The sequence below is a fragment of the Gobio gobio genome (genome assembly GCF_949357685.1).
Source record: "Gobio gobio genome assembly, chromosome: 16".
In the NCBI taxonomy this organism is placed as follows: domain Eukaryota; kingdom Metazoa; phylum Chordata; class Actinopteri; order Cypriniformes; family Gobionidae; genus Gobio; species Gobio gobio.
The window spans coordinates 29023874-29041036 of NC_137109.1; the positions used below are offsets into that span (position 1 = coordinate 29023874).

Consider the following 17163-nt stretch of genomic DNA (forward strand, 5'->3'; position numbering starts at 1 on the left):
ACATATCTAACTCCCCCAGAGTTAGATATGTCCATACATACCAATCTCCGTGCGTGCCATAACTCTGTGTGACGCCCCACCGCTAGTCTAGCTTAGCACAAAGACTGGAGGAAAACGGCTCCAGCTAGCCTACTGAAAATGAAAAGTTGTGATTTTCTAGACCGATGTGGCTAGGAACTATACTCTCATTCCTATGTAATAATCAAGGAACTTTGTGCCGTACCATGGGTGCAGCAGGCGCAATGATATTACACAGCGCCTGAAAATAGTCCCCAGCACGCTCTCTGTGCAAGCAGGTTGTCACGTTGGTTATGTTGACGGAAGTTAGCCTATGCTGCGTAATATCATTGCGCCTGCTGCACCCATGGTACGGCACAAAGTTCCTTGATTATTACGCAGGAATGAGAGAATAGTTCCTAGCCATATCGGTCTAGAAAATCACAACTTTTCATTTTCCGTCGGTCTTAGTACACAATGTAACTATACACATCACAACATGTAAATAGGAAAATGTTGGCATTATTTTGTCACTTATTGAGCAGTAGGCTAGCTGGAGCCCTTTACCTCCAGTCTTTGTGCTAAGCTAGGCTAGCGGTGGGTGTGTGTTAGACAGAGTTATGGCACGCACGGAGATGAGAATGGTATGGATGGACTTATCTAACTCTGGGGGATACGGTGAATAAGCTAAAGTCCCAAAAAGTCGGCGTGTTCCTTTAAGGGACCACCTAAACTTGTCAGGACACCAAAAGGAGAACCAGTGCCCACCACGTCCCCAGGGGCAACAGCACCTGTCTCTGCCTCATCCTCAGAGGAAGCATCAGTGCCCACTGTGTCCCCTAAGGAAGCACCCGTGCCCAACTCGTCCCAAGAGGACACACCCATGTCCACTGCCTCCCCCAAGGCATCAGTGCCCACCACTTCCTCTGAGGAAGGACCCGTGCCCACCTCGTCCCAATAGACCTGTGCTCACTGCTTCTCCAGAAGGCACATTTGCCTGCCCACCACATCCTCTGAGGAAGCACCTGTGACCACCTCATCCCAAGAAGAAGCACCCATGCCCACTGCCTCTCCAGGAAGCACCTGTGTCTCCCACAAGCAAAGGTTAGTTGCTCCTGTCTCTCTCTTTTTTTTTCAGATTTATTAAAAAATGAAACTGTCTTCAACTAAGCTACTTTGTTTGTTATCCTCTATTTAGAATACTTTGTATATTTCAGTAAAATTCATAGACCCCATGGCAAAGAACAAGTTCCCTTCTTCCAGCTCATTAAACCTGATTATGTCTATTTCCTCAGCAGGTAAAAAGCAGAGCATGCCTAAAAATACCAGCGAATTAATGAGGGAATGAAGCATCACCAATATTTGTACTTTGTATCTATATTTTGTATATTAAACAAAATGTACTAAATAAAAAACTAAACTATTTATTAGGTTATTTATTAGGACGATGCACATTAATTGACAAGTGTCAATTTTAAGCCAAAATAGCTCATTTTCATGTATAAAATACTATATTCTTTGTACTTATACATTGAAGATAAACAGAGTATGCACGTGTTGTATTAAAACAGGGGTTTTAAAACTGGGGTCCTCCGGAAGGTTATAAGGTTTCTTGCTCACTGGGGTTGTAAGGCAGTATTCTTAATGCAAGATGCTTACATACATTTATTGTGAAAGTTGCTTATACAAATTATTTGTCATTGAAAAATGTTCTTCTTCAGGTTAATACATCCAACATTGAGTATAGCCAATTTATGTTTAGAAACAATGTGTTGTATTTATAATGTCACACTTACTATTTATCTAACAGTTTAAATGTTTTTTCATACATACGAATATATAGATGGATTTTAGGAAGGGGGTCCCTCATTAAAGGTTCGTCATATTTGGGGGTCCTTGGCATCATAAAGTTTGAAAACCCCTGTATGATTTTTGGTGGTATCTCAAAGTATTTACTGTTAGCCTTGTTAAAGGTGGGATTTGGTTTTTAAAATTATTTTGTTATCATAAGGTATATACTGTATACAGTATGATAGACAAAAACAAACAAACCAACAATAAAAATTTTGCATTTAATTTTCATGGCCCATTCCTGTTATGTAGTACATTACAGCACATATCCTTATAATATATCTTTATAAATTAAATAATTAGATATGACATTTTTTTTAAAAAATATTAAAATAATTATCAAGGTATCAGGACTAGGTGAACATAGGGGAGAACATTTTAAATAATTTCACTATTTTCTGGTAATTTTTTTATGAAATATGTCTTTAAAACAAAGGCATAAAAAAACGTACAAAGCTCAAAAGGTATGTGGACGAGAAGGAAGAGGATGAGAAAGAGCCAGGTGTGGACAGTGTTGTCAAGGCTGGATCCCTGGCAAGAGACGGCATTGCCTAAAGCCAGATCCAGCACAAAGACGTGATGCTGAGGCAGAATGAATATTTCACTGACTTTTGCAGTTGAGTGCACTCTGCAACATACTTTTCATTTAGCTTTTGCATTGTATTTTTGCAGTATGCAAGTGTTGAATATACAGACATTCAGTACAATACTTGCAGTGCATACAGTATACAATTTATTCACCTCACTACTGTAAGTTGTGATTATTATACTTCTTTTACGTAATTGAAAAATAAGTTTACTGTGTAACAATATAGGCTACTTTTTTTCTGCAACTGCATGCTTTGGATGCCGTGATCTCCATTTTTTTGATGTAGTGTTTTATATTTCGACTTGCTTTGTGTATGATCTGAAAACATTATTTTGAGCACAGACAAAATGGTTTTGAGGCAATTATTTGATTTTTCCAGAAGAGTCAGATGTATTTTGAAGATTTGGTTTTGTGTTTAAAGTTTTGAGAAAGTTGGTGATGGTTTCAAGAAATGTGTTTTATCAATTCAGAAAAACCATTTAGCAACCTTTGGAGAATAAGAGGGCTGCAGGATGGCACACCTGAATTTGGAGCCCTAAATGTCTTTTTCCTTCTCTAAATCTGGATAGTGAACTCTGGCTGGGTGAGTCATGACATTCAGAGATGACTCCTGAAGCCACTTCCATGATAGTCACAAGCCTTTGACTCGGATGTGCCTTTAGTCACGTCACTCTGCCACAGATATCTAATCAAGTGCTGCAGATGGTCACTTGCAGCTGTTACAGTAGCCATTACGTTCTTATGGGCACATTGGGCAGACAGACAAAGGATTGAGGCTTTCTCTCTTTTTTGTATTTAATGCTGTATTTAAAATACTTTCAAAAATACACATGGTTTTAATTGCTTCTCTCCCAACTATTATTAAGTCCTGAATTTCAGTCAGATGTGCATGACAAAACATTATTTATGGCATCAGCCCTAAATATTTTGCCCATGAAAAAAAAAAATCTAAAAGTTTTTTAAAAGTTTTAGTTGGGAAAGAACTACATAATCAGCGAGCAAACAGTGTCTGTGCTTCTTCAAGCTCACCACGAGATTCGCAGACTTTAGATGTTGGGTTTCTGCCACAATAAGACAGATTGTTGGAAACTGATAATGGCTGATTTCCAGGCAACTAAAAGGTCATTATCAAAAGCCTATTGTGAGGTATTGCACGCATCAATTTCGAGTTCTTTATTTAGTTGTTTTGGTTTAAATGTCTCAAAAATGTCACTTGTACTTTGGCATTTGTACATTTTATGCGCTTACAATTTTAAGAGTTATATTCACATAATGGTGATGGATGACTATTAACATAGGTTTCTATAGAAGCAGTGGTGGAAATGTGCGTCAAAAACAAAGATTTCAAGAAAAGACTGACAACACAGGTTTCAGACTGTAATCATTTAAGGCATCATCAATGCTGTACTTCAGAAACAATGCATACTGTAATCACAAAAAGCCAAAACAGCCAACAGAATATAAAAACGCAATATTCAGCTATCTCGGTAATTAAAGACTTTAATAAATAGAGTATTAGGAGAGAAAGCATACATACCAGTAGTTTAAAAAAAAATATTCAAAGAGGGGGGAAAAAGAAAAAAGAAGAAATGTTACATACTGAGGTCTCAAACCTGCATAATGGCTGTTACAGTTTAATAATTAGATATCAAACTTAATATGTTAAAAGAAAAAACAGGGAATCGTTTACAACCGAGCTTCTCCAGGGATATTATAGCCCTGAGATGACCTGCTCGTCATAACTCTTTTCCCTATATATACGAAAAATAGCTATTAATAGCCCAAAAAAGTTTTCTGTGCTCCAATTCGCAGATTTGACTTATTTCCAGGTAACCAAAACATAACTTGAAGATATTGTATATGTGCTCTACAATCCAGACCCCGGAGGATTTGAGTTTTGAAGACCCTGCGATGATTTATTTCCGGGCTGTAAAGTCAAGCCTTGGCCAGATGTCTTAAGTGTCAGAGTTCAAGGGGCTCAGTGGCACAGGTGTGGCTCAGAGGGTCATACGATCAGAGACTGGTTCAAAAGAGCGTCCGTCTGGATCATGTATCTAAGGAACACAGAAATGTGCTGTGGTTACAAAAAGTAAAAACATTATACAATGTACATACGATACAATGGAGTTTCTTTGGAATTTAACTTCCAAATAAAGGACATCTCTGCTTGAGGCGAGATCATCGTCAACCAGAAAAAAAATCAGCTTCAATCTGACGGAGACTGTAAAAATCGGTTTACATAAAGACACCACTGAAACGCTACATCTGAGTCATCCTAAAAATCTCAGGAACACCATTTCCTGTTTTGCAACATCACTTTCCATTCAGGATGTTTGGATTTCCTCTTTCTTCTCAAGGATTGTCCAGACAGCACAGTCTCTTCATGCTTCATCTCACTGGTCTAAGCAGTTTTGTTCTTCAGGCCACATTCTTGTTGTGAATATTTTAAAGTATTTGTGTACATTTTGGAAAAAAACACGAGCATCACGGACTCAATGAGATGTGTGAGTGCACTAGAAAGCCTGAATGTCGAGCCTTAGTTTTACTCAAGGTTTTGCTCTCTCATACCTGGAGTGAAAGTAAGGCCGGGACGCTCACTGCACAACGCAGGCGGTGCAGCACTGCTCTTGCTTCTCGGGCAAAGTGGTGTAGTTCATCTGCCTTACAATCTCAGCGAACAGCTCATCAACCATGCTCTTGCTCTTGGCCGAGGTCTCTATGAAGGGACAGCCCCACTCTTGTGCGAGGGCACGGCCGTCAGAACCCGCGACCTCCCGCTCGGACTCCAGGTCCACCTTATTCCCCACCAAGATCAGAGGCACCTTCTCGAAGCGCTTCACACGGACGATCTGGTCCCGCATTGGTCTGATGTCCTGCGGAGCATGAAGGAGTGTGTTCATGGGAATGATACATCAAAACAAAAGTATAAATGAGATAACACAGTTTAAGACTCCAAGTTTGTTTTGCTTATGGAGAAATGAACAGTCGAGAAGAAACGGAAGTAGCAACAGATCTTTTCTTCTGTACTGTGATAAGCATTTGAGTGTAACGGATCATTTAAAAGGAAAAATGTAGGGCGAGGACTTGATTCAGTCCATAGGTTGTTGACTGGATTCTGAGATGTGGGAATTGCCCTCAAAAGAGGAAACAGATTAATGCGAGCAAGCATGAAGGGCGTAGTTTAAGTGGACAAAATAATTGGAGAAGTCCACCATACACAACCAGAGAAAAGTGTTGTTTCACCAGAATATCCAGTTATGACACGGATGAATCATTACTAGTTTAAAAAAAAAAAAAATGAAACATGCAGATTAATTGCTCACAGTAAGATCTAAAACATGGATTTAAATATAGACAGGATGAGAATTAAATTCATGTCAACTTTAATGGAGGGACTTGTTGAGGTATACAAGTAATTTTAGAATTTAAACACACATTTTATAGTATTACTTTTGTCTCCTTTTGTGTATTAAGATCCCATCCAATGTTGTTCTCATTTTATTTTTGCTAAATAATTTTTCTTGTGAACATATGTAAAACAAAATGTTATGTACTTCCTGTCAATAATGTACATGTTTGAGTTGGGCAATAAATACTTTTTTTTTTTTTTTAAAGTTATGAAACAAATAGTGGGTGTGTGAGATCACAAGGGTTCAAGTCTCAACCTGTTGCATGAGACACAAAACAACTTGTACTTATGTCTTCTACAGTTTGACTGAAGGGGTTTAGGTTTGGTAAACTTCTAAAATCACAGAGGTTCCCTTGCTAGAGTGATTATCTGACCTCATTTGTGGTATTACGCAAGTAACAGTGGTAATGTCCTAATCTAAACCTCTAGTGCCCATGTGCTGAACTAGTATAGCCAGATATGAGGTGCAGCACTCACCTGAAATGACTGCTGATTGACAAGGCTGTAGACTAAAATGAAGCCTTGCCCATTTTTAATGTACAGATCTCGCATGGACGCAAACTGCTCGGTCCCAGCGGTGTCCAGGATCTCCAGCACCGAGGGGGACGAATCCACCTCGATCTCCTTCCTATAGAAGTCCTCGATGGTCGGGTCATATTTTTCTATGAATGTCCCGGTCACAAACTGGACCGTGAGTGCGGACTTGCCCACGCCGCCGCTGCCCAGCACAACCACCTTATACTCCTTCATTTGGTCTGATCCAGGCTTAAGCTACAGCTAACTTTATCTGCTCAGCACCGGCCATAAAAACATAAAAATACCACAGCACGTCTTATCGAGACGTTTTATGACCAAAACAACACCAGATGAGCACTTTTCTAGGGTTCGAAGAAATCAAAGCCACAGATTCAACAGAGGAGGTGTATTTTCTCTGAGTGAATGTCTAGCTAAATCCACAACGCACCTCCATCTGCACACTATCTCCATCGATATCCGATCTTCCGAGAGTTTGTCAGCCACAGAGGCGATATAAAACACAAGTATTGTGTGTAGTCGTGTCCATGTTTGGCGTCTGTGTGAAAGGAGCGCTACATGACTAGCGTTAGCTGGCTAGTGCTTCTCAAAGAGCGAGAGCGAGGCTGCACTCACACACAAACGGCCCTTTGCAGCTTTAATACCGCTTCTGTGCGACGAATATAATCACCGGCTTCAGGTCTCTTGCTCTGAGATCTTCAACTCATAGACGCCGTCTTGGAATCCTGCATTGCCTTCCCTTCTTGTGTCTCTTTCCCCCGGCCCGCCTCTGCATTTCGGCCCAGACAGCAGCGGCCTCGCAGCGGAGCTCCCCTCACACAGCAGAGGGAACGAACGGTTCTTCCGATTCGGATCTTTCCAGTGAATCGGTTGAATTGGCTCAAGGACTGAGCGAATCGTGACGTGAGTCGTCTGGTAAGGGCATTTGGAGCCCTGACAGACCGAGAGTTAATATCAGAATAGCAGAAACGTTACAAAACATACAGGAAATGTTAACGACTTGATTGTATGGTAATTTTTATCAACACACTTTAACGTGCAAAACGTTTTCCCAACAGATATAAGCTATATTCATTTTTGTATTAATCTAGCAAGCAAGTAACTTATTCTGAATTACTTTGTTTTATACACTGAATAATGACTGCAACAAACTGAAATGACACGCATGAAATAAATATTCCAGAACATACTGTATGTACCGGAGGCGACGGTGTCACGCAATCACGGTATGACGCAAGGGGATCGCAAAGTGTTTTTTTTCTGAGCCGGTTCTATAAACGAACTGTTCAAAAGAACCGATTCGCTGAATTGAGGCGGGCCCCGAAGAGAAGCATTTTTCTCGCACACGCCTCACACTGACCAATAAACATCCGCCGGAAATCACATCACTCTCACAATAATGACTAAAAAGTACATTATAAAGCTCTGGAAAAAATTAAGAGACCACTTCGAGTTCTTTATTTAGGTGTTTTGGTTTAAATGTCTCAAAAATGTCACTTGTACTTTGGCATTTGTAAGTACACTCTACCACTCTAATGTTTCACTTTATATAAATTACTGTATGACTCATTAAATAATTATTATATTAATCATTTTATGGGTATATAATACTAAACCTCCAATACCGTCTACGTATTCATATATTGATATAATTTATAATACTAATATTATAAGTTAATTATAAGAAGATATAAGATAAGAATAAGTGAGGCATAGGACAGTCAATGAGCGGACTAATAGTTTTTTTTATAGTGGCTAGTGTGTTTTCAACATTAACGCAGGTCAAAACTAGGCAATTTAAAGCGTGTGTGTAATCATGAAGTGGTCTCTGTAAGTAGACACACTTTGGGCATCCTTTTCAACAGACAAAAATGGCATTATCCCAACATTTACAGTGTTTTGAATGGTTTGTACAGTTAAGCATTAACTTCACTAACTTTTCTGGTTTCACAGACAGGGTTTACACTAAGCCAGGATTAGGCCTTAGTTTAATTTGGACATTTAAGTAGCTTTCATAAACGTGCCTTTGAAAAACAACAACAACATATTTTTAAGATATGCCAGTGCAAGTTGCTTTCAGCAAAAAACAGCTCAAACATATATATTTTAGTTTGGGACTAAGCTTAAGCCTCGTCTGTGAAACCGGGAGTCTTATTCTTAAATCCAATTCTTTGTTTTGTTGACGTCTCTTTAGAGCAGTTTGTATTTGAATACAACCAGGAAAAAAAACTCACGCCAAACACAGGCACAAAATTGCCTTTTAAGTGCTTTATTAAAATGTCAAACAAAAAGAACATAAGTCTTAAGTATGTATATATTCCATACATTTATATATTGCAAAGGGATTGACAAGAAGCACAGTTCTTGAAGCACATACAAGCACAATAAGCTAAATAGAAAGAGAAGCATTTCATATAAAGAGTCAAAGCATTCAGTTTTATCTTGTCCTACAGTGGGAGAGAGAGGAATCCATTACATATGGCTTTGAAACAATGTAGACATTCTTTGAACGGTTCCACACACACAATAGCATTTACACAGGCATCAGCAGATGCCTTTAAAGGGACATAACCTCTGCATCAATGAGTGATTTCATTTGAAACTATACAGCTTTGTACAACATTAATGTGATGCTCCGGTCTCAGTGACTTCTACACGTTAACACGAACCAAAGACGTTAGTGTTCCAGTCACAGATATGACGATGACGTGACTGAATGTAGGGCACAGTTAGGTGGAAGTCTAACCTCAATGGCTTTCTTTACAGACCAGTCCTTTCACATCACACTGAATGTTTAGGCACAGGATAATGGACAGCAGAAGAGTGTTTGTTGATTTTTTTTCTCTGTCAAGCACAGTGGTAAAAGGAGTGTCCCGTGTGTTCGCATTCAGCTTCTGGATGCAAGTCGGGACCCTTAGTCTATGCTAAGTCCTAAGTGCTACCTCAGCTTTACAGTCAAAAGGCTGAGGACCATATTCAATTGGTCCAAAGGTGCGTCTATATGCAAGAACCTACAAAAGACTCGGTCTCTCCCTCACTATTAGGGCAAGTGCCATGGCAACAAAATTATTGGCTTCCAAAGCAACTGTAGAGCACAGAATGTACAAGTTTTCTTCAACAGAGGGTTTTGTCTGGCGATTTCACGTGGGATTTTGAAGCAATTTGATTGAGGAAATCCTGTGAGATTTTCAGGTTTATTTGTTGTTCTTGGTGAATGCACAAGAATGGAAAATGTCCGTCAACAACCAAACCGAACGGAAAACTGAAATTCTGCATTTTGTATAACCTGCAGCAATGCTTTCCAGCTGCAGTCTGATCCCGAGGTGCTCTTTATGTGCTAAACTTCCCCATACACCCCCTTTTCCATTGTATCTCATGGGACCACACAGAAAACTAAACTGTGAGCCTGAAACGCACAGCACGATGTAGAGGTAAGAGAATCAAGTTGGCCGTTCTTTGGTCTCTGGACACAACCGCACCTCGGGATCAGACGCAAGCGGACACAGTGCTCAACTCGACACGCTTTTGTAAGCTATGCAAAACTACAAAGCCTTTTTTGACATCATTTTCACCGCAAAATGCAATATCATGCTTAACGACGAGAGAACGAGGGCAATAGCAAACAGAACAAACAACAAATTTCTCCTCGACACCCCGGCAAAACAGCATCTATCTCTTTAACTGTTTACCTGTATTCCGAACAATACAGACATTTGATTTGAATCTGCTCTTCTACATATATATATTTATTCATCTATGTATATTCAAAATAAATTCTGAATATTTTGACTCAGTTATGTACATAAGTGCAAACAAGGTGAATAACACACATTCGTACACCAATGGGGTGACGTGAGTCACCAGATCCCAGCACAGCTGGGGTGCAGTCTGGGCGGGCCAGAGGGGGACAGAGACTGAAATCAGGGGCTCGCTGTGGCTGATACGGTCCCGTTTCTGACATCACAGGGCTGCGTTATTTATAAAAACCGGAACGCACCATTGCGAATGCATCGCCAGCCCTTTTTGAACCAAATATGAGACTAGAAAGTCTTCCCCCACCCCACCAAATTGATCCATCAGATTGGTTCAAAAGCTCAGATGCGGTTGAAGTAAAGATCTGGTTCTTATCGAAAAGTGATCAGTAACCCCTTAATAGAAAAATAATAATCATTCAAACAGAAATAACGTATGATGTCTCCAAAGGGCCTTTGGACATAAAGTATCTCACAAGTCTGTATATATATATATACGTATTATATATATATATATTTTACAAAATAGTCAATCATCTCTTCTTCCAAGACAACTTAAGAACACATTCCCTTTCTGAATAAGTTAACGTTGTACATTATTTCACTTGAAGTGTGAAAAAATTCACAATTAAGATATACAAAGGTAGCCATGTTGTAGTTTTGTTGCCATAGCAACAAGAACTTACTATCATAGGTAACAATGAATCTATCATTGTAATACATACAAATGTGTATATTGATATATAGATATATATATAGATTAAGTAACTTTTTTAATCTTAAACCACAACTGCACAAACTATGATGTAGATTATTTAGATTATTTTAATTTCATGCGATGACAGACTTTACGATGTAAGGTAAGGAACCAAGTAACGCTAATGATCAAACTCAAACTACCATTGACAGCTTTGTCAAAACACACCGTAACATGACTGAAGTTGTGAGGATATAGTTAAAACAGGTACCGTTACGAAGGTCATTAATGTGTGTCGATAAAAACTAGAATGATGATGACGATGATGCATTTGTAATACGTACACATAGATTATTCTAGCTAACTACTTTATGCAGGTATGCACACTTCTTAAAAAGTGAGATCTTAAAATCCTAAAGCCCCTGATGAGGCACATTGTTTTTTCTTTATCAAGTATTTCGTTGATTCCAGCTGGATCGCAGTTGGAGAAGGCATAATTCTTTATATGAGAGAGAGAGAGAAAGAGATAGAGAGAGAGAGAGAGAGAGAGAGGAGCATCTACACCTTGGCTGGGCAATGGAACTCAGTTACAAAACACAATCCAACACATCAATAAACAGTACAGATCCTTCCTAAAGAAATCCACACGTATTTGCCCCAGTATTTCTTAAAACCATCTTAAAACACATATACAGAGATGTTAACAATACAGATATTTCAGTTATAACACAGTATAGCATCATCTTGCTCTGATTTTGGGTTGTTTTAGATCACCATTGTATGATATTTCATTTTTGTTTGGCCTAGATAGTGTGTGCTGATCAGCAAAAAAAAAAAAGGTGCAATGATGTTTTAAAGGTCTGGATATCACAAAAAAAAAATCAAAAACAAACAAAAACAAAACAGCTTTATGGCTCTCTCTTGGGGTTATGCTGTTGAAACAACATGGCTGTCCCAAAGGAGACAACAGTTTAGAGAAAGGGTCTTTGAGATAAGTGATGATAAACACTTTTTTTTCGCGGTTTTCTGTCTTTTTGTACATCAACAGTGGATGGCATTGGGAGGCTTTCACTTCCTTGATATGTTGAGAAAGGTTGTAGTTTCTTTCGAGAGAAATGGTGAGACAGGCATCCAAAACCTCTCGTGACAATCTCTCTGTCTTAAATGTCACATTCATTTATGCATGTAAAGGCCCGTGAGGGGCGGTAATGTCTTGTAAATGAAGCTTTGGCTGATGAGGGCCTTTACTAAGTACCCAGTCTGAAAATAATCAATTTTCTTTCTTTTTTTTTTTTCCTTTAAATGGTAACATGTCTACATGAGAGCCGCAGCTTTCAGCTCACAGTCCAAACAAGGATAATATTCAGTTGTCACACGGTCATCTACGCCCTTGCATTTTAGAGTCTGCCGACTTTTGAAAGTAAGGACACAGTCAGTGATATAAACCTGTTCACACTCTAAACATGAACACAACAAACACAAACACAAACTTAAATAGTCAGAATTCAACCAGCTGTCTCTCTCAAAGTCCAAACGGGCAAAGAAACTCCAGTACGACCCTAATGGATTGCAGGCCTCTGTGTATCGTCTGCCGGACACAGTTTTCATGTTCCATCCATGGACAAACTATCAATAATATATTACGGCAATAATCTAATAAAGCTCTTGGTTGGCAAGGACTGGAACTCTATTAGTGGGTGCGGACGGCGTCCACTGATGCAGTAATAAAAACAGCTCCTGAAAACCACCCTACTGTCAGTTTCCCAACTGTAGGACTCGCCTAATGAACGGTAGCAATAACTGAGATGTTTCAAAACAAAGCACAAGATAATAGCTTGCTCAAGTGGGTTTACATTTGTTGTTTGGGTGGGCACATTTGCGATATTGCAATTGAAATCCATCTGGCTCATGACCTTGGCGTGACAAAGCCTGATTGCACAGTCTGAGTTCTCCGGTGATTGGCACAGGGTGACCTGTCTGAGAGTCATTGGCACAACAAGCGTGCACTTGACATGTCTGTGCAGGGGGGCGCACATGGTGCTGAATACAGCAAACCAATGGGAGAGACGCAGAATAATCAAATCAGGTACCAGTCTGGAACTTCTAGAAAGGCTTTTGCATATCTCCAATGATCGAGAATTTAACATATGGTTGCCAATCTGCTTTGAATGAGGAAGTAAACAGCTAAACACGTGGTTAGAATGAATAAAGCGACATTGGTTTTGGCAACTAACAACCATTGAAAACAGATCTTATAGTACTCTGGGATGCATCAAACATGGCTGAACAAAATGTGGAGACGAACAGACTGTCACACAGCAGGTGGGACAGAGCATAGATTTTGGCAGAGACAGTCCAGCCATCAGAAGGTGTTTGTCTAAAAAAGATAGACATGGTAATAAGGTGAATCTCATAAAAATATGTCACATTTCATACCAAAATCAGACCAATAAAAAGTAGATTTTGCATAAATGAAGATCATCATTCTCATGACAATTAAACCACATTTCCATAGTGCATGTTTCACTTCAATTTTTTACTGTATAACAAGAAACATTTTTTGCAATATAATTGTTTGTATTGTTATATTTTTTGTTAAAATTAGCATTAAACAAACAAATAAATACTCGACACATTATTTATACATAGTTATTTATTGCGTATTACAGTGATGATTTTCTTTTTTTGCATTATAGTAATGGCGATAGGTGGCAATGTGCTTAATTGTCATAGTTTTGTCATTTAATTGTCTTTTTTTCTTCTGCTTTTTGGGCGACATGGACATCTTTTCGTAAAATTCACCCGACAACCATAGAAATGTACTAATAATCGAATAAATGTGACTAATTTTACAGTATATCCAGGACATCAGGCGACAGGTAAATATTATTTGCAAGAAACTTTGACTAACAAAGTCCAGCTGGAATTAAAAAAAAAAAGTCCAGTTAAAATCTTCTCAATGAGACGTCTTATACACCCAGAAGGCCTGCAATCAGACCTTACATTGCGCACTGTTCAACAGGAAGTGCTCATATTTAGAGGCAGTTCTATTTTTAAAACGAAGGTACGGGAATGCGAACCAATCTTGTGTTTGACCGTCTCGATGTGGAGCTTTGAAATGCGAGGTGAGATACTTCAGGCATGAATATTAACACTTATCTCAGTAGACCAGTTTTAGCCTGTTGGACAGTGGTTAAATAAATAATACTCTTTCATGAGACCAAGAAAAACCAAGTCACTCAAAACAACACACATCTCTAAGTTGACAGAAGAATGACACATTGAATCTGAAAGGCTACACAGGTATACTTTCTTAGTCTATGATAAAATGTAAGTCAGTTGTAGTACAGAAGAATTGGGGAAAAAAGATGTACACACACACACTTGTAACTCAAAGGCACGAACAACGACATTTTGAAAACCTTTCAACGAAAAACCTAGTATCATGAACAGATTATCTTACAAAAGCATCAATCATTTTCAAATAACCGTTTTTTTCTACATTTTGAAATGTAAACATGAAATAAAACGTGCCACGTTCATTACTTATAATTAAATGCGAAAGAAATTACCACCACCACAACTACGTAAAATATCATTTGCAAGTGTCGCTCTCACACACTCTGTTGTCACATTCTACAACAGAGAAACATTCTGTCTGCTGATGATCTGTAACGGCTCCATCTCTTACCACACATCGGCTCTGAGATCTAATGTTCACCTCCAGAGAATTCATTTTCTCAGCTAATCGGTTTGCATGTTTTCGTATGGCTGTGAGTTACAAGAGAGCGTTCCGTCTCCTGATTCAGCATCTGCACGCTCCTTACGTCTCCTTGCTTTGAGATGGCATGCTTCCTTATACAGTTGTAGGTCCAAATTTAAGTATTGCCTGTTTCAATATCAACAAACCTCTGTTGACGTCAAATAAAGTGGGCATCTCTGATATGAGGATAAATGTATTGCCCGTTAAGGACTTACTGATTAGGCACACGTTTGTTGCATTCATTTTTCTGTTGGGCACATGTTGCATGAGTGATGGGCCTGATTATGTTGTAGGATTTCGGGAAAGGCTTACTGGATTCAGCGTCATAGGTGCGGCCACCAGGAGTTTAGGAACGGGGCAGAAATGGGCCTCCATGGGAACACACTGGAGGTCGATGGGGTCGGTGCTCAGTATCTCGGTGGCGTCTACTGGAAGGCAGGTACAAATACAGCCCACAGGTAAGGTAGTGAACCTCTTACGGTCAAACAAGCAATATGCAAAGAGAATATAGTCAATTCTTATCTTATCTACTCGAACATCAAACCCGCAGTTCATTTCCAAAATGAGAAATGAATAAATATTGTGCCATATCATCACATAATGCATCAGTTATCTTGAGACAGTGGGCGCAGACCTGCAATTCCACATTTGTAATTTTGCAAGACATATTTCAGCATAAAGCAAGCGAAGCAGGAAATGAGCGCTGACACCTCAGGTCTGCGCAGCATTACTGGCATATACTTGTACTTTAAAATTACCATTCGATTCTAAACTAAAGCTGAAAACCCCACTGAACATCTCGGCAGACTACATAATGCTAAAACAATCCGCATTGTAGCCATTTAGGAAATAAAGAGGCAAGCAAAACATGTCCCTTCTGCAAACTACAGGTTGGCTTTGTCCAGCTCGTGGCTCATCTATGATTCTGCACGACACATTAACTAAACAGACTAAATGGTGAACTGTCTGTTTCCTCACATTACATACTTTGAAGCTAACTGCAAGAATAAGACAATGAAAAAGGAAGGACAAACAAAAATTCAGAGAACTGTCATCTGAAAACACACACCCACATCCTATTTACAAAAAAACCCAGAGGACACGTATACCATCTCACTCTAATGTGAGCCACAGAAACAACTTGCTCCAGTGCAAAATGATCAAAACATGGTAAAGGGGGTAGAAGAGACAATGAACTTTTGAGCTTTGGCATTTAAAGGAACAGTTCGTTCAAAAATGAAACTTCTGGCATCATTTACTCACCCTTATGTTGTTTCCAACAAGACTTTCTTTAGTGGAGTGAACTTTGTGAAGAATCATTGCACTGCTTGTTCCATACAACAACAGTTCGTAGTGACTACATATGTTAATCTCCAAATCACCAAGACAACACCATGAAATAACTCCATAACACTCAAATTGAACTCGAACAGATCAGTTCTTGATTCAATAGATCAAATAAATTGATACAATTGATATGATAGATCAAATATTTCACTGAAAAGAACTGGCTTAAAGGGTTAGTTCACCCAAAAATGAAAATTCTGTTATTAATTACTTACCCTCATGTCGTTCGACACCCGTAAGACCTCCGTTCATCTTTGGAACACAAATTAAGATATTTTAGTTGAAATCCGATGGCTCAGAAAGGCCTCCATTGGCACAATGCACTTTACACTCTCAAGACCCCTAAAAGGCACTGAAGACGTCGTTACAAAGTCCATCTCACTACAGTGGTTCTACAATAACTTTATGAAGCGACGAGAATAGTTTTTGTGCGCAAAAAAACTTAAATAACAACTTATATAGTGATGACCGATTTCTAAACACTGCATCAAATTCAGCGAAATCAGCGAGTAGAATCATGATTCGGATCGTGTGTCAAACCGACAAACTGCTGAAATCACGTGACTTTGGCGATTCAAACCGCTGAATCGACTCACTGATTCATAACGCTTTAAAGCTTCATGATGCAGTGTTTTGAAATCGGTCATCACTATATAAGTCGTTATTTAGGTTTTTATTGCGCACAAAAACTATTCTCGTTGCTTTATAAAGTTATTGTAGAACCACTGTAGTGAGATGGACTTTGTAACGACGTCTTCAGTACCTTTTAGGGGTCTTGAGAGTGTAAAGTGCATTGTGCCAATGGAGGCCTTTCTGAGCCATCGGATTTCAACTAAAATATCTTAATTTGTGTTCCGAAGATGAACGGAGGTCTTACGGATGTCGAACGACATGAGGGTAAGTAATTAATGACAGAATTTTCATTTTTGGGAGAACTAATCCTTTAATAGAAAACCTGATTAATTCAAGAATTATTCAAGTAATTTAGGAACCTAATCAAACAGTTCATTGAAAAGAACGGGCTATCTTATCATATATGCTATCATATAACTTCAGAAATTGAATACAACTGTACAGGCTACTTTTACGGTGCCTTTTTGGTGTTTTATTCCTTTATATGCTCACTATGAACTCTCATTGTATGGAAAGAGCTGGAAAATAATTTACCATTAATGTATATTATTATGTTCCATGGAAAAAAATAACACATGAAGGTGAGTAATT

At 38.9% G+C, this 17163-nt stretch overlaps 2 protein-coding genes across 9 annotated transcripts in view; both read right to left on the reverse strand.

Annotated features, from left to right (window-relative positions):
* Positions 1–3234: 3234 nt before the first annotated feature.
* rap2c (RAP2C, member of RAS oncogene family) lies at positions 3235–7230 on the reverse strand. Its single transcript, XM_079838795.1, has 3 exons — positions 6324–7230; positions 5006–5310; positions 3235–4491 (listed from the first exon to the last, which is right to left on the reverse strand). Exons 1-2 carry the CDS (start codon positions 6594–6596, stop codon positions 5032–5034), a joined length of 552 nt encoding a protein of 183 aa, XP_079694921.1. The 5' UTR covers positions 6597–7230; the 3' UTR covers positions 3235–4491; positions 5006–5031.
* A 4635-nt stretch (positions 7231–11865) lies between these two features.
* mbnl3 (muscleblind-like splicing regulator 3) overlaps positions 11866–17163 on the reverse strand; it is a 55725-nt gene continuing 50427 nt past the window's right edge. For 3 of the 8 annotated variants that reach the window (XM_079839149.1, XM_079839148.1, XM_079839150.1), the window contains exon 9: positions 11866–15020. In XM_079839149.1, the coding sequence (XP_079695275.1) occupies positions 15018–15020 (3 nt within the window). In that variant the 3' untranslated portion in view covers positions 11866–15017. The remainder of the gene's footprint in view (positions 15021–17163) is intronic. The other 5 variants (XM_079839147.1, XM_079839146.1, XM_079839152.1 and 2 more) reach the window with 3 other exon arrangements.